Source organism: Panthera leo, chromosome B1 (assembly GCF_018350215.1).
Source record: "Panthera leo isolate Ple1 chromosome B1, P.leo_Ple1_pat1.1, whole genome shotgun sequence".
In the NCBI taxonomy this organism is placed as follows: Eukaryota; Metazoa; Chordata; class Mammalia; order Carnivora; family Felidae; genus Panthera; species Panthera leo.
Window position 1 is genome coordinate 195,138,373 of NC_056682.1, and position 26,263 is coordinate 195,164,635.

At 37.2% G+C, this 26,263-nt stretch overlaps 1 protein-coding gene across 4 annotated transcripts in view; it reads left to right on the forward strand.

The window, feature by feature from the left end:
- The first annotated feature begins 353 nt into the window (after positions 1–353).
- Positions 354–26,263, forward strand: part of RAB28 (RAB28, member RAS oncogene family) — an 85,317-nt gene continuing 59,407 nt past the window's right edge. For 2 of the 4 annotated variants that reach the window (XM_042936879.1, XM_042936880.1), the window contains exons 1-4: positions 357–642; positions 5,257–5,353; positions 10,486–10,574; positions 22,433–22,562. In XM_042936879.1, the coding sequence (XP_042792813.1) occupies positions 568–642; positions 5,257–5,353; positions 10,486–10,574; positions 22,433–22,562 (391 nt within the window). In that variant the 5' untranslated portion in view covers positions 357–567. Of the gene's footprint in view, positions 643–5,256; positions 5,354–10,485; positions 10,575–22,432; positions 22,563–26,263 lie in introns of all 4 variants that reach the window. The other 2 variants (XM_042936877.1, XM_042936878.1) reach the window with 2 other exon arrangements.

Consider the following 26,263-nt stretch of genomic DNA (forward strand, 5'->3'; position numbering starts at 1 on the left):
CACCGCCTTCCATGGCAACCGTGGCGCGCAGCCCAGGCGTCTACGCGCCCCCCTCCCCCTCGGACTAAACCATTTGCTTCAGGGACCTTCTCAGGAGGTGATGGAAACACGGGAATATAATACGACGTCTGAGAGCTCCTCAGCTTCCACTTTTCTACCTGGTTGGAACCCTATATTTTAGTTTTATGCTTCACAGCTGCCCCTGCGAGAGGAGCGCCCATCTCTCCCTGCTCGGTTCGAATGCCTCCCCCATCCCAGGCCGGCGGATGGGTCGGCTCGCCAGGGAGGCTCGCGGTCGGCGCGGGTTGGCCCAGAGGAGGGGGAGCGCGACCGACGTAGCGCGTGGGGGGGCGGGGCCGCGCTCAGGGGGGAGGGGAGGTAGGCAAGATGGCGCCCGGCGAGTGATTCACCCTAGATACGTCCAGCGGCCGCTGAGACACCGGGGCGGGGGGTCCTGCCCCCACGGTCGCCCTTCCTCCTCTCCCCCACCCCCGGAGACCCCCCGTACCCTTCCTCCCTCTACCTCGGGGTGGGGGTGGGGAGGGCGAGCCTGGTTCCCGGGACACCATGTCGGACTCTGAGGAGGAGAGCCAGGACCGGCAACTGAAAATCGTCGTGCTGGGGGACGGCACCTCCGGGAAGGTCAGTCCTCCAGCGGGCCCGCCGTCCCCGGCCTGCAGGAACCCCGGCGCGGCCCCGGCACCCCCCCCCCCCCCCCCAGCCTTCTCCCCGCCGCTCTGCGTCGCCTCATTACCCCAAGGGCGGCGGCCCACCTGGTCGTGTGGCCTGGGGCCAGACACGAAGTAGGCGCTGGGTGAAGGCTGACGGAGCTGTCCAGCTCCCATTAAATTAAAAAAAAAAAAAAAGAAAAGAAAGAAAGAAAAAAAAAAAAAAAGTCACTCCCCAGCTCTCTCTGCCCGGATCTCGAACTCCTACTTCTTCAAGAGTCGGGCCAGCATCGCCCTCCTGGGAAGCTTTCCAGCTTCTCGCCTCCGACGACTGGCAAGACATCTGCCAGGGCCTCTTACTTGTTCTTCCTTTAGTCCAGGACGCACTTTGCCTCCGCGCCCCCCACCCCCGCCCCCCAGTCTCCGCGCCCCCGGCCGCTTTACGGTTTCGGATACCAGCACTGCGCTGGCGGCTGCCAGGAACTTGGCTCTGGAGTCAGATTCCCTGGGTGCGCCTCGGGGCTCCATCGCTAACTGGTCGGGGCAGCGGAGGGCAAATTCTTAACCTACTTGGGCTTCATCGGTCAGGTGGGTATGGAGAGGGGTCGCTTCAAAGGGTGCAGTGTGCAAATGCACATGAGATGTGAAAACCCACGTAAAGCTTTCAGAACGCGGCGTGCACCCAATAAACGCCGGTTGCTGTTTGATGGCGTCATACCTCGTCGTCGCTGCCGCTCATGCAGCACCTGTCCGCACAAGCATTCATTCAACAAGTACCTGGGCGCTCCTAGTGAGGGCCGGGTGCCGAGGGGGTACGGCCGCTCTCCTGCCAAAGGGGATCCTTGCTTAGGGTCTAGCCTTTGGGGACGGTTGGTTGAGACCGAGTACGCGAGAACATCCGACAGCCAGTCTCCTGGCTTCTTAGGCTGAGCCTTTTAAGTCTGGGTCGTGGAGCTCCGGAAATGGTGTAATAAAATCCTCTCTCGGTGCTTGCTCTTTGGTGAGGGTCCACGGGATCCCGAAGGGTCAGTGACTCTCCCCCAAACAAAGCGAAGAGCTGCTGCCCGCGGTGCCTTCACACCTGTCGCTTCTGTCAAAGGCGCCCACGGTTTCTGGAATCTTGCTGCAGCCTGTCGCCGTTCCTCCCCTCTCCCTGTTCCCAGCCAGAGTCTGTAGAAACGCAGGTGGTCATTGTCCACCAGTGTCCGGCTTCACCGATCCGTGTGACTGGTGTAGCTCGGACCCTGGCTTCTGTGGCGACACCTGCTCGTTACATCTTCCCTGGCAGTCGGCCCTGCAGAGCTGCCCCTGGCTTTGTGGGATTCGAGTTCCCTGGGGCACTTGGGAGAGGTGGCATCCACATGCAAAATGGGGAGCATTGCGTTGATTTCCTTCTGCCTTTCCGGGTGGAGATTTTGTTACTGATTTTTATTGCTGAGGAAAAGCGACCTCGTACCCTCTAATGACCTTTGAAGGTTTTGGGGAAGCAACTTTTTGAATAGTTCGACTGTTTTACATAAATCGGCATTGTTTCTAACACTCTTATTTAATAAAAAAAAAATTAAGTTGTGTATTTGTATGGTTTTATTCAATTTCCTTCTGAATACCTTCTAATCTTTCATCTCCTAAATCTTTTTACAGTCAGCTCATAACTGAATTTATTTCCTGTTTCAAGTTGTAATGACAGTCTATAGCACCAATACACTTGTTTAAAGAGACAAAAATTGCCCTTTATCCTGCATTCTATCATAAGTCTTTAAACTTTTGCTCATTTTTTTTTTTTCCCTCCTAGTATATATCAGTCTTCATACATGTGTGACTCAGTTGAAATTTGTTCATCATGTTGTATCTGGGCTTTTTATTTAGACTGCCATATGTTTTTTTTTTTTTTTTCTTATTGTTAATTTAATGTGAATAATTGCAGTTTTTCATCTCTTTATAAAATTCCGTCTAGTGTAGGACAGGGCATAATTTCTCTCCCTTCCATACTGTTGAATTAGGACTATCATTCTGCTTCAGAGGGTAACAGTGGTAACTCTTTATGGTGTTCCGATTGAGTCTGTCATCTCGACTAATCTATTTGAAAGTTGTAAAGGCATTTTCTGCCAGAGATTCTCAGACACAGACATCAGGATCTGAACGTTTTTTCTGTTGGTATACCAAGCTTTTTTCTCCTCCATACCCCGTCCAGCCCTCAAGTTACTGGCTGCTATCAACATCCCCATTCTGTTTCCTTTACTATCCTTTTATGAATTCGGCCTCTCATTCTTACTTGTATCCTGATTCAACGCCTGACTCTTTTTTCTAGCATGATTTTTTCTTGTTAGTTTTAACTGCTGGCATTTAGATACACATGGACGGAGGCAGTGGAATATTGAGATAATCACTAACAGTTTCTCCAGGAGAAATATAAGCTCCTCCTCCTAATAACATGTGTTTCTATTTCTTTCTGTTTTGATTCATACTTTTGATTTTATTACACATTTCTTAAGATTTTTTTGAGGCAGAATGTTATTTTTTGGTCTCTTTTTTTTGGTATTAGTAAATGTAATATTGGTAAAAATTATAAGCAGAAGTTCACCCCAAAAAAACCAATATAAAGAATCAGATAAAAATGTTTCAGATGTGGTAGATGATTGTTTAAGAATGATATTTATATAATGACTTGTGAGAACTTATTTGAGTATGAAAGAGGCAGAAAGTCCAGATGATTGAGGAAGTGCTTACCACTGATTCAGCCGATTCTCTGTTTGTCCAGAGATGGTATAAGAACACATGTTAATATTCTGTGTTCCCAGTGACCTATGCTTTTGACAGATTGTACTTTATTCCGATAAAAATCCTAGCTTTACGTTTGCCTCAAAAGTGTGAGGGTAGGGCTTTCAGAATCTTGCAGTCCTGTTTCCAAGAAAAGAACCTTCGAATTTTTCTAAATACTCATCAATGTAAAAATACTGAACTTTGAAAACCCTAAATGAATGGGAAAAATTACCTTAAATGGCACGATGCTAATGCTATATGTGCCTTGAATTTCTCTTTGTCTTATAAAAGTATATCAACCATCCCTGTGTTAAACACTTTGAAACATCTGTACTAAATAGTGGTATTTTTCTCTAGAACTATGAGCCTCTTAACAGATTTTGCACTCTAAGTTAAACAAGCTTGGTGGCATAAATAAAGCTAAATGAAAAACAAAAAGCTTTAAAAAGGAATGCTTACCTTTTTCATTCTAATCTCTTAGTTTTTATACTATTGTTCAGGGAAGCCAAATAAATTTTCATTTGGGTGTAGTGAGTTTATTTCTCAGTGCCTGGGAGAACCTCTTTCCTATGGTGCTCAATAAATATTTGACCAAATATCTTAGAAATTTATTACAAGTTCTGAGTGTTTAAATAATAAAAGAATTGGAGTGAGGGTGTGCAAATTGTTATTTGTGTGAAAAATCTGGTTCTTGTGTCAAAAGGAATTTTAGGTCTTTTTGTTTGAAGGAATTGAAATGTGGCCAAGTTTTCTTTTGCATTACTGCACTTATGTCATAATTAATTATACTAAGTTATCTTCGAAATTTTATTTTAGTTTTCGTTATTTTGGGAGTTGACATCTAATTTTAACTTTCAGAGTAAAAAAGGGTAATTTTCACTTAACTTTGGGAGTCTTGCTTAAAGAGCATAAAAGCTTCGTGAAGCTGCCTTTCTCCTTTTTGGTGAAGTGTACAAATAAATAGTGCATTTAATGTTTAAGAAGCCTTTAAGTTATTGAGTTATTTCAGTTGTTACCAGAGTGATGATTCTACTTTGATATGAAATGGTACTCTAGAGTTTTGAGTACAACTTTGAGTTTTTATTTAAAAAAAAAATGTGTATATATATATATATATATATATATATATATATACACACACACACATCTGTTCTGGTTATAATAATCTTGTGACTTTTAATCTTTATGGTTGTTGGATTGAAGATACTTATTTTTGCCTATAATATTAGTCTCAAAAATGCTTTTTAATTTTAAAGATAAATATTATCACAGTCATTCTATAGGATCATTTTCATTTAACATCTTTAATGTAGAGAAAAATTAGACATTTAAAGACACTTTTTTGTGGGGAAAAAAGAAATTATATAAACAGTCTTTCCCCCTTTTTAATTAGTACTGCTTGTTATTGGCTGAGGGCACAAATACTCAGAATATTTAACCTCAGAAATGAAACTTAGAATTCTCTGAAATTTGTATTCAACTGATATCTATAGATCTACATATCTTTAGTCGTGTTGTTTGAGTTTTCTTGTTGATAGATCTCAAATTCTGATTTCCAGCAAGAAGGAGCTTGACTGACTATCTGGGGATTTAAAGAGATCCAACCCATTAGCCTGTTGTCCCCACGGATAGTAGTTGCAAGTGAATTTACCTGGGGGAGTGTTAAGTCCCTCCTCCCCTTGCAACTGATTAGAACTGCTTAAAGTTGCTTGTTGGATTAATGGGAGTGTAAATACTAAGATTACTTAATAAGGTTTAGTAGTGATTTTATGTTTACATTTCTACAACAAAGACATTAATTTTGGTTTTCTATGCATCAATTTTTTAGACCTCCTTAGCTACGTGTTTTGCTCAAGAAACTTTTGGGAAACAGTACAAACAAACTATAGGACTGGATTTCTTTTTGAGAAGGATAACACTGCCAGGTAAGAGACTAAAAAATCTTAACATAGTAAATTGTATATATCTTACAATAAGAGACATAGGGAGACATGCAAAATAAATTTGGGGGTCGCTTCTGTGTGAAAATATATATAATTAGCAAATCTATCTTCAGAGGTTAACTTTCATCAGCATCTACCATGACGACGAATTGTCTATGGGCGTGAGAGAAAAGTTTATATACTCCCCTACTCTCCTGCTATTTTTGACCACTCTACACATTTTTTTGAGGATACATAATAGTTGTTTATAAAATTCTAAAAAGTTAAAAAAATCAAATGCTGTACAATTATAAACAGATATTGTATAAACTAAATGTGAAAAGACTGGAAAGGATTATTTTTTTTAAATATTATTTTGATTAGCCTCTGCTTCAGTTTTTTGTTCGAGAGAAAGTTGGAACAGAAGTATAATGTAGCTATGGAACTTCTGTGCTCTAATATGTGAATGCTGTTTTATGCAAGGCAGCATGAAATTGCTGGCATTTAATAGACCACTAAAATTTAGGGTCCCTAGGCACTCATAAAAATACAGTTTGAGCATTCAAGATGTTTCAGTTCACCATGCAAAGAAACTATTTAGATGCCAGTTGCAGCACATTTTGTGGGAAATACAGGGAAATAATAACAAAAAGAGAGTGGTTTCTGTTTTAAGTTAGTTTCTGAACAATTGGGGCTTTAAAATGCTCTGTCCATTCATTTGTAATGGTTAAATTATATGTTTAAAGTATTTTATTAAAACCAGTTTATCTTGATTGACTTTCTGAACCAGTCCATCCCTCTCCTCTCTGAGGAAACACATTTGAGTAAAAACGGTTGCAAGTATAGCGTCAGATTCATATACTGGAGCATGAGTGATATAGTGGGGCAGGGGTTTAATAAATTCCAATATTATTGAAATATGTTAACCTCTCAAGCATCCCATCTATCAGACATCTCTCTGTGAAAGCTTTAGAGCAGCTAATGAAAACTCTTGGTAATTGAAGGTATTCTGCATATCTCACTGGTAATATGCTCTATTATATTTTGTGACTGAATGCAGCTACCAATGAAGAATGCATTAAAAGATACAGTGTGACAAAAGATTTCCCACTTTCCATTCTAAGTTATTGTTCAGCAAGAGGCTTAATGAGAAACATATGCATATTTTGTTTCAATTGTATTCACTTTTAATCTATTCAAAACTGAAAATCTCATTTTATTATTCTCACTAGTGTGGATAGGTCAACGCTACATTCAGAATTTTTACAGCAGTCACTGGCAGAATACATGCTCAAATCATGTAATATACATGCTGGAAGCTTATTTTTTGCAACAGTGTTTTCAGGGATGCCAATTGTACAGAGAACTTTAATATGTATATAATTATTGACTGTTTTTGATGCTAATCGGCAAAAGCATCAGCTTTCTGTACCATTAATATTAGTTTTTCTGACTTTTTTAGTTCAAAGGCTTAAATAAAGGAATAAGCACCACGCAGATATTAAGATATTTTAAGACTGGTTTTGGACATCTTATATATATATAATATGTATGTGATGATTTCGGATTTGTTGCACAGTGTGACCCATTTTAAAGTTTTGATGACTTTGTAAAAATACTTGGTATTTTTTGAAATCAACATTTATAGTATAATATTTTAGAGTTAGAGAGTACTTCTATTAAAAATGATGTTAGGAAATTGATAGTCCAATGAATGTGTATTTTAATATTCCTGATTAAGTTTTTATTTTGATGGGTAGAGTTCCAGAAAAAAAAAAAATTTTTTTAAGGCAGTTGGTTTTATGCTGCTTAATAGACTCAAAATATGTTAGAAATTTCAGCAGGAAGAATTATTTTAATATAACTTGATTTTATACAATTAATAGTATATTAACAAATGAGATAAGTAAATTACAAGGTTCATAGTATATCCTTTATAACTTCAACCTTAATTTTAACTGTGTCAAATGTAGAATGATTAATATTTGTATCGCTAGCTAAAACATTATAGACAGCATTATTGAATTTATAGAGAGTACTAGGCAAATCTAATGTTTGTTAAGTATTCTGGTAAGTCTTCTGTCCATTCAGATTGTTAGAGGTGTAATACCTCCTGTCCATCTATTGACATTCTCTTCATGCAAGTTTTCAAGGTCATTACTTTGTAAATATTCATCCATTTTAGTATATTTCATGTTCCGGTATGCTGTATAGTCTGGATGCAACCACTGTGCAGATTTTACTGCTTAAAATAGTGTATCTGTTAGTCAGAGATTCTGCTGATAGAGCTTCTTAAGAGCCTTAGTCAAAATACTTTCAGGAAGCTTGTGGGTACAGTCCAGTAAACAGCGTTCTACTGTGAAAAGGATTTCTAAGTCTTTAGTACAAGAAGTGGGCAGACTTGTGTTTTTAGTTCCATCTTGACTATGCAGCACTTTAAGTAAGGTTAACCAAGGCTCCAAGTGTACTTTTACAAGGTCACTGTTGAATCCTCTTGGTGGCTTTGATTCATACCAAAAGCAACTTACCTGTATTTTGTCACCTCATTTATTTTATTTTTTTCCCTGGTTACATGTCGTTTCTTACTGAGGAGCAGGAATTTTGTAGCATTTTACATTCAAGATTAGATTGCTGACAATTTCCTTAATGTTATTAGTTGGAAATTTATGTTAGATGGATTTTTGGTTTTTAAAAATTTTATAGTATTGATTACTTGAATACTCATACATAGGTTATTAGGTATGTCACTTTGAAAATATACTTGGAAGCTTTATATGTTTATGTTTGGGAAAACTGAAATGAGTATTAACTTGAATTTCATCCGTATGTGATTTTGTTTCCCAAATAGAGGACTCTCATTTATTTTTATTTTTATTTGTTAATAAGCCTAAAATTCAAATGTGGAAGTTAAAAATATGTTTCTAGATATATGAAATGAGTAAGAAATTAGTATCATTTGTTGAAGCTATACTGATAGCAAAAGTGTTTTTTTTCCCCCCCAGCTTTGGCTAGCATTGTGGGTTATCAGTAATGCCTAACTATTTTTATTTGTGAGGCACTAGAATATGTATATTAAGGAAATAAGAAATAGTAAAGAAATAAGCCAACAACAACCAACACACTGTATTTGGAAAGGTATGGATTTAAAAAATACCTGCAACACATGAATATAAATCAAAGCTTCTTGGATGGGAGACAATTGAATAAACAATGTAGAGTCTTGAAATGATGTAGTCAGAATTTGGAAACGTGTAATGAAACTCATGTTCCTAAAGTTGTAGTTAAGGTGTTCACAATAACTAATTCAGATAGGATCTCGCTATTAGAATTTAAAGAAAGAAAAGCTTTCTATTTCTTGATATAAAGTTAAGTGATAGGAGTTATTGACCTTGAAGAAAATGGGATTAAATGCCTTTTATTAAGTGTTGCCTAAAATCCTGTAAGAAAGTTAATTTTGTTAAACACTGTTGGTTTGAAGTAAATAAATGACTGTAAGAGTGTGCAAGTAAACTGGATAGAGTACTGCCTGTTTATCTAGGGGCTTCTGAAGCTGTCTGACATAGATCTAGTGACTTCTGGCCCTTTCTCACCTGCTTAATTTGAGACCACATCAGAGGAGAATGAGTTCAGCTTTGAATCTTGAAAAATTTAGATTTTTAAGTAAGTGGGTTTATCCCAGTTATTGGATACAGTCTTAGTTTGTGACATTTTGGTTTTCACATTCATAGAGCTTTAAGAACATTTTTGTCATTACTCTGTGAGCCTTGACGGTGTATGTGGGAATGATGACGAGTGATAAACTCCAGGAGCTCTCATTAATGCCCATGGAAGTTCCCCATGTAAATCCTTTGCCCATTGGCAGATGCAACAGACCCACCTCAAAATAATGGAAAGACTGTATTACAAACCCAACAAAACTTAGAGTCAAGGGTAAAACTTGGCTGGTTAATCCAGTGTTATACTTGCTTTTCAGTGGAATGGTGAAACTGACATTCTCCAAGTTGAGTGTTTTGCATTGGTATAAAAATTCATGTCTTTATAATCTTTTTTATTGTTGCTTTTGAAGCAAGACCATTTTTTGCTGTCTTTAGGTTTTTATTTTGAGTTTTCCTTATTTGCAAATCATTCAGAAAGATACATTTGTAGTATGGGAGTTCATTTTGAAGGTACTAATTGAGACTTTGTCTAACTTTGGAGAAAACTGTATGGTTTTCTTAGGAGAAACAGTTTGAAATGTTAAAAGCATGTTGGACATGGTCTTTAACTTCTGGGGTTCTGCATTGATAAGAGAATAGCTTATCTCATAAATTTTTGGATCAGCTGAATATTTTGCAAAATAGAAAAAAGAAATTTAAAGATTGCTTTTTAGTATTTTAAAATGCTTTCATTATGCTTGTGTGGGGAAGATTTACACCATTTTATGAAGGCTTCGAAGCACATGTAATAGTTTGTTTCACCGGAAATTCTTTGAACAGTTATAAATGTATCATAATATTTAGTGAAATACTGGGTATCTATCCTGTTACGAAGATAGCTATCATATGTGTTTATATTTTATAGGTTAAATTTGAAAACATGTAGTTTTAAAAAAAATGTGTTTACTATTGCATATAATAGGTGACATTCAAATTTTAAAGGTCCATTAATTTGAGTTGAAACTCTGGGTCCATTTTTGTACTCTATTATTAATCTATGAGTATTAGAAGCTATGGAGTTTAGATTACAGCAAAATTCATTATGTGCTATAGGGTAGGTTAGTATATACGGCTCTATTTTTATTTTTTAAGTATATATTTTTTTACCCCACATATAAGTGCTTTATTGTTCTATTCTCTGTTTAAGAAAATTACTGTTTTTTTAAGTTTTAAGAGGTTTATGAATTAAATCTTTCTTTTGTTTTGAAGGTGATTATAAATACGGTTCTATAGAAATGGGGTAAAAGTATAAACCTAAATTCCCCCACTATAATATCTTTTGGCAACGTTATTTCACAGTTCCAAATATCTGACCATAGGAACATGCAGAATAAAAGGCAAAATAGATTCATAGTTTATCATTGTGACTTAGTGTTCTCTGAAACTGTATTCAGTTATTTTGTTACTTATCTTTTCTGCATTCTTATTTTTATATTCAAGGAAACTTGAATGTTACTCTTCAAGTTTGGGATATAGGAGGACAGACAATAGGAGGCAAGATGTTGGATAAATATATCTATGGAGCACAGGTATGACATTCTGTGATTATTCCAGTATTAAAATATCTTCTCCCAGCACATATAGCTGGGTACACGCACGTGCACACACACACGCACACACACACAGACACACTATAACTTGATTTTTATCTGATATGTGGAGAGACTGATTTTATCTTTGTGCTAATCCTTTGGTTTCATCGTCCCCAAATTATGTTTGGAATGATTTGGGTCAGGGAACTGGTGTGACTGTAATACCTTTTGTATGCTTACTTATATTGTTAGGTATTATGTCAGCAGTTAAATAAATGCATGATAAGTGATATATTTATTAGCTGATTTGGTTATAGTGACTGCTTTCAGAATATTCAAACTGAATGAAAAATATAGAAGGGAAAAATTTAATTTCATTTTAAGTTGTAAGGACAAAAAGCATATTTATATATTTTTGTGCTATAAAATGGTTTACTAAATATTTATAATTGTTCAGATTTAATACATATATGAATCTATTATATGAGCAAACTAAGTATGAAAAATTATATATATGAAGCACATACAATATCTTAATATATGATATCTTTTCAGAAGAAAATCTATATAGAAGGAGAAAAATCACTCAAATAATTATATAACACATTTTTTTTGGCAACATGAGCTTATATGGACATAATTTATAAGTTGCTAAATTATTATACAAATAGAAAACATGCATGGTAGTGATATACTTTAAAAAGTTAATTATTGACATGCTATTTAGTTTTGCTTTTTCTTCCACTCTAGTGTGTGTCTTTTACACCATCATGAAGCATTAGAGGGGGTAATAGCCATAACCCTTATTTGGTTCTCTGTTGGAGTTTAATGTTTTAAGTGGGAGGATTTTACCTTGGTTATGTGGAACTATGTTTGTAGGAAGTGACAAAGACAGGAGACAGAGTCAGACTGTTAAGCACTGTTCTGTATGCTGATGCTTGGCATATGCTATTGCCTTAATTTTGGATGGAAAATAGATTCTGAATTATTTTCTAAAATATTCAGAGAAAAGTACATGAAGCTCATCTGGTTCTGAATCATTTGTGAAGGCCCTAGAGTATTGGTTTTTGCACTATTAATATATAGATTTGGATCTTAGAACTATTTTTTCTATGCGTTTTCTTCTGCATTGTTCTTTGTCTCCTGAAACTCTTGTTGCTTATTTAGCATTTTTCACTTGTAACGTATGACTTAATATTTTATGCGTATTCATTTTTCTTTTAAAAGATGAGTCTCAAGATTTTTGTGTCTGGCTTTTTGTTGTTTAATTTTTTCTGTTTTAAACTGATTATATTTAAAGTAGGTATTAAGCTAAAGAAAAATTTCTGGACAGAGATGTGTGGGAAGCCATAGTTGTTATTTTACTCCCCTTTTTGGTAAAATTGGTTTCGAAAATAGTAGTCTCTTTCCTCTTTGTCCATTAAAGTATACCTTCAAGGGTGCATATTGGACTTAAAAAAAATAAATATTAGATGTGTCAAGCTTCTCATAATATTTGACTCTGAATGTCAAATAAAGTAACTTTTTATTATTTAGATTTATCTAGAGAACAGGAAATTTTATGACTCTCAGGGCAAATAATAATATGAAATTCAATTAATGAATTTTTTTTGACTTAAAAATTGAGAGAATATAGTGCTCATGATTTGGATTCTCTTAAATTTACCTTCAGATCATTAAAAATTTATTATTTGATTTATGTAAATTAATTCAGTTTATTAATATAAAATTATATATAAAACTAATGATGTAAAATTGACAGGATATAAAGTTAACCATTTTAAAAGTATGTAATCAGTGGCATTTAGTGCATTCACAATGTTTGTGGCCATTCTTTTAAATCATTTTTTTTTACAGTGCATATTTTATGCTATTATGTAACTGCTTAAAAATCAGATATTATAGGTTAAATTTGTAGAAATTAAAAACATTTCATCTTTTCTGAGAGGACCTGACTTCAGTAGGATGTCTTCATTCTCTTCTTGTACCTCATATCTTGTGAGAAAGAGCTTGTTATATTTATATTCCTTCTTAGAACTTGTCAAATAAGATTTCTGTTTTGAAGGTACATGGGAGGTTTTTTCCTTTGGATGGTACCTTATATTATTTATATTTTACAATTTCTGTGAATGTTATAAGCATATGTCTTGTCTCATTAAACAACAATGTAGTACAGTATTTCTGAGAAGTTCATGAACATTTCCATGAAATTGTGCCAGGAAATGGGGAATTCTGAGGTGATAAAATGAATTATCATAAATTAATGATAACATAGTAAATTTTCCCTGCTTTCCAGAGATTCTAAACTAAATTATGCATAATACATAAACAACATTTACTAGTAGTTTCTTTTGTAAAATATATGTAGATTAAAAAAATTTTTTTAAATGTTTATTTATTTTTGACAGAGAGAAAGAGACAGAGCACGAGTGGGGGAGGGACAGAGAGAGAGGGAGACACAGAATCCGAAGCAGGCCCCAGGCTCTGAGCTGTCAGCACAGAGCCCGACACGGGGTTCGAACTCACAGATCATGACCTGATCGCAAGATCATGACCTGAGCCGAAGTTGGATGCTCAACCGACTGGGCCACCTAGCTGCCCCGATATATGTAAATATTTTATCTAGGCCAGAGAAGCTCAGACTACAATTCACTACCATAAATTGGAGGAATGTTACTTTTTAAAAATATTGCTTTCAGAAGCATTCTAAATAGTATTTTAATATACTCAATCACTTTATATTGTGTAGTCATATAATTATTCTTCAGAGTGGATCTGTACTTTTTCCAGAGTTCTTGTAGATGCTTGTGTTGGTTATGAATACTTTGTATTTTGGTATACATGCTACAGGATAGAAATCTTTCAGAAATGATGTTTTGACTGGCTGTTTTGAGGAAGGACATCAGTTTACTGTGTATTTAGGATTTTCTTTTAGGTTCTCTAACTTCTGTATGGTGTATGGAAAGCCTCATCTTATACATACCTGGGCTATTAAGCTAATGAATCTATTTTTCTTTTTTTTTTTAATTTCTTTTAATGTTTGTTTGTTTATTTATTTATTTATTTATTTAACGTTTATTTATTTGTGAGACAGAGAGAGACAGAGCATGAACAGGGGAGGGGCAGAGAGAGAGGGAGACACAGAATCTGAAATGGGCTCCAGGCTCTGAGCTGTCAGCACAGAGCCCGACACAGGGCTCGAACTCACGGTCCGTGAGATCATGACCTGAGCTGACGTCAGACGCTTAACCGACTGAGCCACCCAGGCGCCCCAATGTTTATTTATTTTTTGAGAGAGAGAGAGAGAGAGAGAGAGAGAGAGACCGAATATGAGCGGGGGAGGGGCAGACAGAGAGGGAGACACCGAATCCGATAAGCTCCAGGCTCTGAGCTGTCAGCACAGAGCTGACTCGGGGCTCGAACTCACTAACCGTGAGACCATGACCTGAGCTGAAGTTGGACGCTCAACCAACTAAGCCGCCCAGGTGCCCCTTGAATCGATTTTTCTGAAAACATTTCTTAACATCAGAAAGAGGTTTACTTGTAGGCTGGGAATGAACTTAGATTCAAATGGAACTGATTATTTCACCCCGTTCACATTTTTCCCCTAGTAGCATTAAACTTCAGCAATCGTCTGTTGAACAGTGTTGGTTGAAACAAAATTGGATTGACACCCAAGAAAGAATTAATGAGGTATTTTGACAAGAACTAGTTCTAAGAATTGAAGTATTTCCCAGTTAAATTCCCAGATTTTAAATTAACTTAAAATTTTCTAGGAGTCTTCAGAAAGATGTTATAGGCTATTTTTCATAGTGGTTACGAGCAAACACACAGTACATAGTGTTTAGTGCCCTGTAACCTGTGGCTAACAGAGGCTAATAACAAACCTCAGAGAAGGACTGGGTGTTTCATTTTTGTAGCTCTTTCCGTCCTGGAATCTAAGTGGTTTGCAAACACTGCCCTACTGAGCATAAACTCAATGAAGTGTAGTCACTTGTAAGGCAGAACATAACTACTATTGTGTGCCAGTGCCCCCCACAGATGAGCTTGCCTGTTAACCAGCTACAAAAGGATTTGGTTGCCTGGATGGCAGCTGGGGAGAGAGCGCATCTCAAAGCTGGACTCTCTGAGACCCTCTGCTGTCTTTTACTATGCATTTTTAGTTGGCTATTTGCCAGCTTAGAACTGATTACACACCTTTCTTGGATTAGTGTTCCTTCTTACACAGCAAAGTATGTGTTGTTAGGACTGTGGTATAATCTGTATGGTCTAATCCATTTCTGCGTATAAAAGGCTGTAGATTATTTGTCATACAAATCAGGGAGAAAAAAATACCTGCTTTGTGGGATTTGGGACCCTTTCAGTTTTGGGAAGGTTAAATGGTGTACGTACTGTGTGGGTTGAATTTTAGAACTAAATCTATGGAGTCACCTACAGGACTTAAATGTTGCCACCAGTGCTTACGTTTCCTTGAAGACTTCACTGTTCCTTGGAGAATGGTTTCTGCCTGGTTAATGACTCGTCGTGTTCATCAGATATGATGATCAGTAGAGAGATGAAAACAGAGTGCTGTGTGAAGAGACTTTATGTAATATTTACCAAAAGTGTTGAGGTTTATGAAGAGAAGGGTGATAGTATCTTCTGGGGAATTTTAGGTGGAAAAAGTGAAGTGAAGGCATAGAAAATATAGGGAATTTTTGTTGAAGAATTTGAAACTATAGAAGAATGTATTAAACTTGAAATCTGATTTCCAAAAGTCCTATCAAAAAGATTTGGGACGAAGAGGAGCAGTTGGAGGGTAAGATGGGAAGAGCAAGCATGGGGCAGTGTGGGGAAAAGATGGAAAAAGATGAATGGTAGATAGGAGGGTGATAAAAGCCCATCAGGGAAAGGAGACGTGATGATGGATTTCGATGGCCACCGGCTTGCCAAGAAAATGACTTCCAGCAGTTCCTGGTAGATTCTTCATGGGTTTCCCCTGTTGCCAAGATGCGTTGCATTTCTGAGGGAGTTACACCTTCTTGTGGCTGAGAGGATTCTGACAGTTTTCTGGAAGCAGTCAGAAGAGGTCTGGATTGATGGATGTGGGGAGATACTTAGGCATTGGGGGTGCTTGTGTTCTAGGCTCCTGAAGAGGTGAGTACTTAGAGGTCTGGCTCTGGGGTAGACTACAAAGGAATTAAACTGGAAATCAGTACTTGAAAGATAGCTGGAAAAACTCAAAATCTATGAAGGTTTAAAAACATGTTTTTCAATAACACAGAAGTCTCCAGAGAAGTTTTAAAATATCTTAAATTAATAAAAATTGTGGGAGATAGCAAAAACAGTGCTTAGAGGAAAATGAATAGCAGTGAGTATATATATTAGAAGAGAAGAATCATCAGTAATCTAAGCTTCTACTTTGAGAAACTGAGAAAGAAAAGCAATTTAAGCTTAATGAAAGCAGAACCAAAAAATAATAAAAACTAGAGGAGAGCTCAGTGAAATTTTAAAAAAAGAAAATAATGGAGAAAATCAATAAAACCAAAAGCTGGGAAACCTCTAGCCAGGTTAACCAAAAAAAAAAAAAAAAAAAAGAGAGAGAGAAAGAGAGAGAGGAAACACAAATTAATGAGGGACCATCGCTACTAATCCCATAGGCATTAAAAGAATAATAAGGGAGTAACATAAATAACCCTATGGCCAAAAATTTGCTCATGTAGATGAAATAGACCAGTCCTTTGAAAGACACAAACTACCAACACTCATACAAGCAGCCTGACTCCCAGGCTTGGTATGATTTCCAGTCTTATAAATTTGTTAATGTATGTTCTGTGGCCCAGAATGTCATCTGACTTGGTGCATATTTCATGTGAATTAATTGTGAGTTAATTGATTTTCTCCTTGCTTAATGTAAAAGTCAATGAAAAAGGGGCATTGAAGTCTCCAACAATGCTAGTGGATCTGCAGATTTACAGTTCTATCAGGTTGCCATTACATATTTTGATAGTCTGTTGTTAGGTGGGTATACATAAAGGGTTGTTATGTCTTCTTGGAGAATTAATTCCTTTATCATTGTGCCAATTTCTGTACCTAATAACTTTCCTTATTCTGAAGTCTGCTTTATCTGAAATGAATACGAGTATGCCAGTTTTGTTTTCATTAGTGTTAGCATGGTATTTCTCTATTCCTTTACTTTTAATTTGTGTCTTTATATGTAAAGAGAATTTCCTGTAGTCATCGTATAGTTGAATCTTGGTTTTTCATCTATTCTGATGATCTGTCCTTTAATTGATATATTTGGATCATTCACATTTAAAGTGATAATTGACGCATTTTGGTTCATTTCTATCATATTTGTTTTTTATTTATGTTTGTCTGTTGTTTCTTTTTCCTTTTCTCTTTCTCTTACTGTTTTATTTGAGCATTTTACCTTCTCTCTTAGCCTATTAGTTATACTTGAACAATTTTTTTTAGCAATTGCTCTAGCATTTCCAGTATACATTTTTAACTAGTTTCAGTCCACCTTCATCTGACGCTGTATTGTTTTGCATGTAGTTCACATACTTCATGAACGCATATTCTCCATTCATCCCTCTTGGCCCTGTGACACTGCTGTCATTCATTTCACTCACCCATATGTTATAATCACTCAATACATTGTTAGTATTGTTACTTTAAACTGTTGTATTTTAGATTAGTTAAAAATAAGAAAATAAATGCTTTTGTTTTATCTTTACTTATTCCTTTTCTGAAATTCTCCTTTTCTTAATGTAGAAATGAGTTTCTGACCCATATCATATCGTTTCTTTCTCCCTCAAGGGCCTCTTTTTTTTTTGTTTAAAAAAAATTTTTTTTTAATGTTTATTTATTTTTGAGAGATAGAGACAGAGCATGAGCAGGGAAGGGGCAGAGAGAGAGGGAGACACAGAATCTGAAGCAGGCTCCAGGCTCCGAGCTGTCAGTACACAGCCCGACGCGGGGCTTGAACTCATGAACCATGAGATCATGACCTGAGCCCAAGTCAGATGCTCAACCGACTGGGCCACCCAGGCACCCCCTCAGGGGCCTTTTTGAACATTTTCTCTGGGGCAGTCTTGTTAGCTCTGACTTCTCTCAGGTTTTGTTTATCTGAGAAAGTCTATTTCTCCCCCACTTATAAAGGATAATTTTACATATAGAATTCTAGATTGGTCTTTTCCTTTCTTTCAACACTTTAAATATTTCACTCCATTCTTTTCTTATATGGTTTCTGATAAGAAATTCACTGTAGTTCTTATACTTGTTCCTCAGTAGATAACATATTCCCTCTCACCACCCCTTCCCTACCCCTAGACTTCTTTCAAGATTTTCTCTTTGTGTTTTGTTTTACACAGTTTGGATGTATGCTGTGCCTACATGTAGATTTTTTGGGTATTTATCCTACTTGGTGTTTTCTGAGATTTCTACATCAACGGTGTGGTGTCTTTAATTGATTTTGGTAATTTCTTGGCCATTATTACTTCAAATATTTCTTAAGCTCTGTTCTCTTTTCTCTTCTAGTGTTCCAGTTATATGTATGATATACAAATCAGAATTGTCACATAGTTTTTTAATGTTCTGTTTTATTCATTCTTTTTTCTCTTTGCATTTCAGTTTTGGAAATTTCTATTAGCTTATCTTCAGGCTCATGGATTCTTTCCTAGGCTGTGTCTAGTCTACTGATGAGACCCATCAGTGGCATTCTTCATTTCTGTTACAGTGTTTTTGATAGCTAGCATTTTCTTTTTGTTATCCTTTAGTGTTTCCATCTCTTTCTGTACCTTATCTACCGGTTCTTGCGTGTTGTCTACCTTTTGTACTAGAACCTTTAAAATATTTATCATAGTTGTTTTAAAGTCATCATCTGATCATTCCAAAATCTGTATCATATTTGAGTCTTACTCATATTCTAAGGCTTACTTTTTCTCTTCAAAGTGCCTTTTAATGTGCCTTCTAATTTTCTGTTGAAGGCTAGATAAGAACTCAGGTAAATAGGCCTTTAGTGTGGAGCTTTATGTTAATTGGCCAGGAGTTGGTCTGCGTTTAATGTTTGCTGAGGCTCTAGGTTCCAGAGACGTCAAATTCCTCTAGTGTCCTTGTTTTTTTTCTCCCTGTCCTTTTAGACATCTCAAAGCACTCTTCCTCAGTTGAAGTTTATGTTTTGCAGCTCTTTCAAATGTAGTATACTACTATTATGCCGGAGCCCAGTTGGTGTCGTGGTGAAGTGTAGGGAGGGGGAGGGAATTCTCTCATTCTGTGCTCTTATGACTAAGTCATAGCCTTATGGTGGGCCTGTGTCCCTGGGCTGTGACCTTCACAGGTATTTATTAGCTCTTCCCACTTAGGTGACACAGGATGGCTAGAAGGAGCTAGAGATGGGAACTTGTCCTACCCCCATGTGCTATAAGACACTCATTAAGCTTTATTCCTGGGCAGTGTGCCTTTTTTATGGCTAATACTCTGGGCATATTTACAGTGGTAATGTCTCCCTCCCCATGTCAGAGCCATGTGGGGATCTTTCTTGATTCTACCGAGAGGATGTGGTAGGGTTTCTGGAGGTAAAATCCATGAAAGTGTGGGGGTACCCCCACAGACTGTGTCGCCTGGTAGTTGTTCATTCTCACAGTGGAACACAGGCAGCCTCCACCAGTTTATCAAAATTACCGTTTAAATGTTCCCACTGTTTCCTGGCTATGGTTCCTTCTGTGCCAGGTTAGCATATTTGGGCTGTGACTCTTTGGATTCACCTGTCTCCCCAGATGTCAGGGTGGCGATTTACCCTGCAAACTCAGCTCTCTGTTTTGTCCAGAAGAGTCATTGATTTTGTTTGTTTAGATTTTTTCTTACTGTAAAGACAGACATGATGACTTCTTGGGTCTTTACGTGTCAGAACTGAAGCTGAAAGTTCTAGAACTTTTTTGTGTTTTGATGTCTTTTTGGTTTTCCCATTTCCCTTTTTGGATTTTGACCACATTGGTATAGGTTAGAACTGATGAAAAATTGCCATATTAGGAGCAAAGATGGAATCATAGTTTTTACATTAAGTGGTATTGAGAATGGGGTATATGATGTTTGGTTTGTGGATAGCTAGATTAATGAAAGGCATTTAACCTTTTGCCTTTCTCATGACTTCTGGAAGATTCATACTTATTGATCTCTGAAAAATACTGACACACACTGGTTTAGCTCTGGAATTGGCCAGCTTTTCCTTAGAGAGCCAGACAGGAAATATTTTAGGTGTCACAGGCCGTACTGGCTCTGTTGCAGCCACTCAACTCTCCAGTGGTAGTACAGAAGCAGCCCTTGATAATACTTAACCAGGTAAGTATGACTATATCTCAATAAAAGCTTATTCACAAATATGGGCTTTGAACTGAGTTTGACTTGGGGACCATAGTTCACTGACTTCTGGTATATAATAGATACCTATTCTAAGCTTAGTGTTTAGTTTTTATTCTAAGCTCTGGTCTAGTACTGATCATTAAGGGTTGTGGCCATGTTTTATTTGCATCATATGCACGTACTGGCCCATGTTGAGATGAAGACTTTCACATACTGATTTAGAAGGGTTCCAAACATCTTAAGGTTTAAGACTCATCGTGGGTCAGCAGCTCAATCTATGAGTTACAAAAACTATCACAGAGTTGCCTTGAAAATGTGATTCTTACTCACTCAGAATAATAAAAATTCCCAGTATTTGTGTAGTATGTTAGTTTTTAAATAAATCTTTTTGTTACTTCCCATAATCGCTTAGACATGGCAGCTATCATCAAGGTAGATTACAGAAGCGTTGCTCAAGATCAGTGGATGGTAGGGCCAGGCCAGGACTGCAGTCCAGCGGCGATCTGACTTTCAGGGCAGAGCTCCTTCAACACAATATGGGATATCATTCGAGTCAACTGAAGGTGGAGTCAGTCGTTTGAAGATTAGCTTCCTTTCTTCCTCTCTTCCTCTCTATACGTGCTGCCAAAATGAGTACTGAAGATTAGTTTTCTTCAGAGGCCAGTTCTGGGGCATTATTCTTAATAAGAAAAGTGGGCTTGTGCTGATTATTTCAAATAATTCTATTGCTGGGCATTATTTCAAAGCATTTAGGAAGACAGAAAGAAGTGTCTAAGCTACCAAAATGAATCAGACAAGTGATTTTGCATGAAAATTATAGAATATTTAAACTGGAAGGGATGTTAGAGACCATTTACTTTCAGTGATCTAATTTTAGAGGCAAACAACCTGAGACCCAGAGGAGCTAAGTGACTTAGGGGCCAGTGTAATTTAATAAAAGAACATGGTCCTAGAAGGTTATAATAGTAGTATGCTATTCTCTGGCTTGAGAAAGGCAGTTGTTAAATTTTCGGGAATTTTTGTGAGCCAGTCGTTAAATACATTCATGGTTAAAAATACATAAACTCATCAATTATATTAAAAACGAAGATATATGCTCAAAATTCATTACTAATCATTTTACCATATATTTTCTTAAGTAGGTTCTTGAAATTATTGATGTCTAATGTACCTGTATGGTTCAGATGCAATATGGCTATGTCCTACCCAGCTTTGTTGAGTGAAGTGACATTGATAGCTTGAAAATGGCCACAGGGGAGTATTTGTACCACAGAAATAGGCAAATGAGACAAATAACACTCTACCCTTCCCGACCCCCACCACGGCGCTAGCCAGTTTATTAATATTTACCAGCATATCACTGGTCGTTACTTTTGTGTTCTATACTTGTCTGTTTATGTGCCTGGCTGCAAGACTGAGTTTCTTGAGGTTTGGAATTTATATCCTTAGGACCCAGCACAATGCTTGGCATATAGTTGGCAGACAAATGCTTATAGAATGCATGAGTAGACTTTATATTCACACAGCCCTTGATTCAGATCTGGCTTCCTCACCTACCCTAGTGGTAGTGGTATGTGACCTAAGTATGGGTGACCTTTGTTATTGTAGCCTCTCCTTATTAGTAAAATGAGAATAAGAGTTAGCAGCATTAGATGATTATTGTAAGGACTAATGAAAAGATCTAAATATATGTCTAGATGGATAGTAGGTACAAAAATGTAGTAAAAGTTTGTGATTATATCCTAAGAAGGAGGAGACGTAAATGCTACTAGGGTCCAGACTTAGACTGTATGCAGAGCTTTGTATTAAGTGTTTGACCACGAACTGGATGAGAATCAAGAATGTGGCACTGTTATTTTTGTGTGTGTACATACTTCTCCTTCCCACACAAAATAATGGGATATATTAAAAGGAATATGATATATAAGAGGCAGGAAGCAATCCCTCTGTTGTATTTGGCTTTGTTCAGGCTCTTATTACAGTATCATGTCCAGTTTTACATTGCTCATTTTAAAGAGGATGTCAAAAAACTGTATGTAGTGTGTCCTGGGAAGAACCCAACAACTATGATTAAAGGGATAGAAAATAGGTCCTTTGAGGCAAGTTTAAGGAATTGAGTTTGTTTATTCTGGAAAGGAGATGGTAAAGGAGTCACTTAACTATCTTCAAGTACATGAAGGGTTATTACAAGGAGGATACCCCAGTGTTGTTCTCCAAATGCACAGAGGACCAAAAGAGGAAATCGACTTACTTCATTTAAAGAAAATTGTGTTAAACACTAAAATTGACTATCAAGGGATGTCATGGAATCTCATTTTTGAAAATATTTAGAAAGAGCAGCAGCAGATGGTTATTTACTGGAAGGTTTACATGTTTGACCTCATGAAAGTAACAGGCAGGATTGTAGACCTTTGCAGCCTTTTCACCCATGATAGGATTTTTTCGTATTTGTGGTAGCTCACCACGTCTATGCCAGGTATCTTACAAAAAGTTCTGTAACTCTTTTGTGACAGGGAATCCTGTTGGTATATGATATTACAAATTATCAAAGCTTTGAGAATTTAGAAGATTGGTATTCTGTGGTGAAGAAAGTGAGCGAGGAGTCAGAGACTCAGCCGCTGGTTGCCTTGGTGGGCAATAAAAGTAAGTCATTAATGCTTCTTTCTGTATCGTTGTTTATCTGCCTATCCTTTAGTCTTTGTTCCTAAACAAATTTTGATGTGTAGAAACATAAAAGATACAGCTTTCCTGGAGTAAGTAAATTGCTTGAAGAGGAAGTTTGCATGGATGTATACGATCTTTTCAGTGACAGTTCTGATGCTTGATCTCACTGCCCTGCTGCTTTGGCCGATTCCCGTTAAGGTAAGTTCTGTTCTGAGAGTGTGTGTTTTGGCTTCCTGTGGTCTAAGGAAGCAGCACGGACTATTAAGAACAGCAACACAGCTGCAGATTTTATGATATTGCACTGCAGCTTCAGCTCTGCCCCAGAGATTTTGAGAGAGAGATTTCATTAAATGATCGCCCGTTGTAGGGAAGAGAGCAGCGTCGGGTGGAGTTTTGGGTGTGTGGTTCCTTGCTCCTGTTTCTCGCAAACTCTCTCGCAAAGTTTCTCTCTAAACTTTGAGATTAGTTCTAAAGTACAGATAATTGCTTGTGTTGTTTTGTCTTTTGAGAAAGAGTGTATTGGGGGAGGAGTCGTGTGTGGTGAAAAGGGTGGATAATTTTTGAGATCTGTCAGCTGGGCTATTGTATACGGCATATAAAATTATAAGGCTGAATTTTGTACAGGACTGTTGGTTCATAGTCCTGCAGTGCAGTTACCTGGAAAAGGAGACCTTAATAAGGGTTTTTAAATATATAAAATATGATAATATGACCTAATCTTCTACAACTATTTGAGGTCACAAAAAGAGAAAATGAATTTAAATTATACCATGGAGGATTTAGGTCAGGAAGAGTTTCCTGACTACAAGCGTTGTTAAACCAATACCCAAGTATACTACCAAGAGAATTATCTTCTCCAAAGGTCTTTAAAAGTATAGTGCATTTTTTTGGTCTGTAATTATTTAGGAAATAGTACTTCCTGAAGGACTAAACCAAGATTTCTTCATTATGTGGTTTTGCACACTTAGATGAACATTTAATAAATCCAAGCCTTACTTTAAAACCATTACAAAACAGGTGTGGATATCATTTCTCTGAAGAGTTAAAAATACACATTTTATAATAGTGTCTAGAAAAATAGTATTACAGATCATGAAATGGATGCCTTGGGTACAGTTTTTTCTTAAGTTTTAGGTGAATTTTACTTTTCTGTTCTGTAAATAATTCTAATTGAGTGAATCTGATGCTTTTCAATTCATTGAAATTCCCCTTTAGAAATCATAAGTTTTGGTGACCTTACCTTCTATTTCTGAGTGCAGCTTTTCATTTTAGGAGACCCATCCTTCCTTCCTTCCTTTCTTTCTTTCTTTCTTTCTTTCTTTCTTTCTTTCTTTCTTTCAACGTTTATTTTTGAGAGAGAGAGAGAGAGACAGACAGAGAGAAACACAGAATCTGAAGCAGGCTCCAGGCTCTGAGCTGTCAGTGCAGGGCTTGATGTGAGGCTCAAACTCATGAATCCTGAGATCATGACCTGAGCTGAAGTCGGACGATTAACCGACTGAGCCACCCAGGTGCCCCTAAAATTGTTTGTGTTTTTATGAAAATATAGTAAACAGAAATTTGGACTGAAGATTGAGGATACTCTTAGGTAAGGATGAATTATAGGTTTATTTTTACTAAAAATTGTGTTTTATTATGTTTAAATATAAAGAGTACCTAGAGTAGGTTAATGAAGTAGCCAGTAGAGGAAGAGATTTGCTTTAATGAAATAGAATTAGTAATGACTAAATTATTTCAGTGTATAATACTTAAAACAAGTTTATTTTTTCCATATTCTGAAAGGCTGTAAGGCACTAGTTAGTGATTTTTTTTGTAGTATAGAAGACTTCAAATGAAGTATTGAGTCATGGTTAAGATCATAGGACTTTGAATTTAGAGACTGCTTTTACAAGGCCAGGTTTTTTCACTTAACAGCAGTGTGACATCAGATAGGTTACTTTATATCTTTATACCTCAGTTTCCTCATCTGCAGGTAAAGATAGTAGTTTCTGTCTGATAAGGTTAAAGATTAAGTGAGATTTACATGGAAAGTGCTTAGCATGAGGTCTGTATACTGTAAATGCTCAGTAACTATTATCATCATTATTATTATTAATCACAATAGCCTTTAAAAAACACTGACTATAGCTTCAATTTGAGTGATCACAAATTACAAATTAGTACAGCTGAAACAGACATCTTACAAAAGTGGCCTGGAGGAAATGGTTCCTAGAGAATTCCTTTGTCACTATCTTATGCCTCATTTATTTCTTAAAAAAAATTTTTTTTTTAAGTTTATGTATTTTAAGAAAGAGAGGCACACGGAGTGGGGGCAGAGAGAGAATCCCCAGCACTCTGCACTGAAAGTGCAGAGCCCGACGTGGAACTTGAACTCACGAACTGTGAGATCATGACCTGAGCCAAAATTAAGAGTCTGATGCGTAACCGATTGAGCCACCCAGGCGCCCCCCCTCCTTTTTTTTTTTTTTTTAGATTGATACTTCTTGTACCATAAGATGGGTAGGGCGATTCAGTTCAGCAGACACTCTTGAGTGCCATTTATGTGTATTCAGTTAGTCATTGTTAATTTGCACAAAGTTTGAGCTAGAGTGCTTTTAAGTAGTGAAAGGGCCTGTTAACCTTACTCTTAGTTTTTTGGGGTTGTTTTTTTTTTTTTCTTTTCTTTTCTTTTTTTTTTTTTTTTTTTTAGCTGACTTCAAGTTTTCTAAAAACTTGACTGCCTTTCTTTTGCTCTGTTTGGTTGTTGGGATTAATAAATACAATTATGTCCAAATCTTCATGGAAGGCCCTACTTTTTCCTAGCAAGGTAAATATAAATTCCTGCTAGGTCTTTTCCAAAATGGGAAAGAGGGTAAGTCATCTGTTTATTCTATGTATTTTACAGAAGTTCTGTTGAACTTTGATCGTGTCTGTAGCCCTATGTGGGGGGAGATGACTGATAGGCACCTGGAAACAATGATGTTACCATCTAAAGGCAATTTCTGCAATTCACAGAGCCATGTTTACCAGGTCTGATACCTGGTTTCCTGGTTTTGAAAGTCTTGGTCTCCCACTTGACCAGAGCCTACACTGCAGAACCTGGGGGTTTTCCATTCATGTCCTCTTTATGGGCTTATTACAGGTGCACCTGGCCATGGCCTAACACCGCACCATCGCCTCTCACACGAATACTGCAGTAGCTTGCTAACTGTCCCTCCTGCTTCTAGCTTTGCTCTCGTACTATCCAGTTCTCTAATGGCAAATCATGGTATGCCTCTTCTAGTGCTTTCTCATCACACCTAAAATGAAACCTAAACTCTTCATCCAGGTTTACCAGACCCTAGGTGATCCGGCTCCTACCTGCCTCTTAGACTTCGTCTGTGTGTTCCCTTGCCCACTCTGTGCTAAGACACACTTGTATTTTTTCCTCTGCTTTAACATTCCAAGTTAATTTGTATCATAGAGTTTCTTCTGCTCGAAGTACTTTTCTCTTCTGCTCTTTACTTGATTGGCTCCATTTTATCATTTGGATCACATCTTAGATGTCATCTCTTCAGAGTTGCTTTTCTTGACCACTCAGTGTAAACGAGCTGTGTAGTCCCTTTGTCTCAGGACATTCTGTTTCACTTCTCTGTGTCACCTCAGTGCCATCTGATGTTTCTTGTTTGTTTCCTGTCTGTCTTTCCCTGCTAAAATCTAAG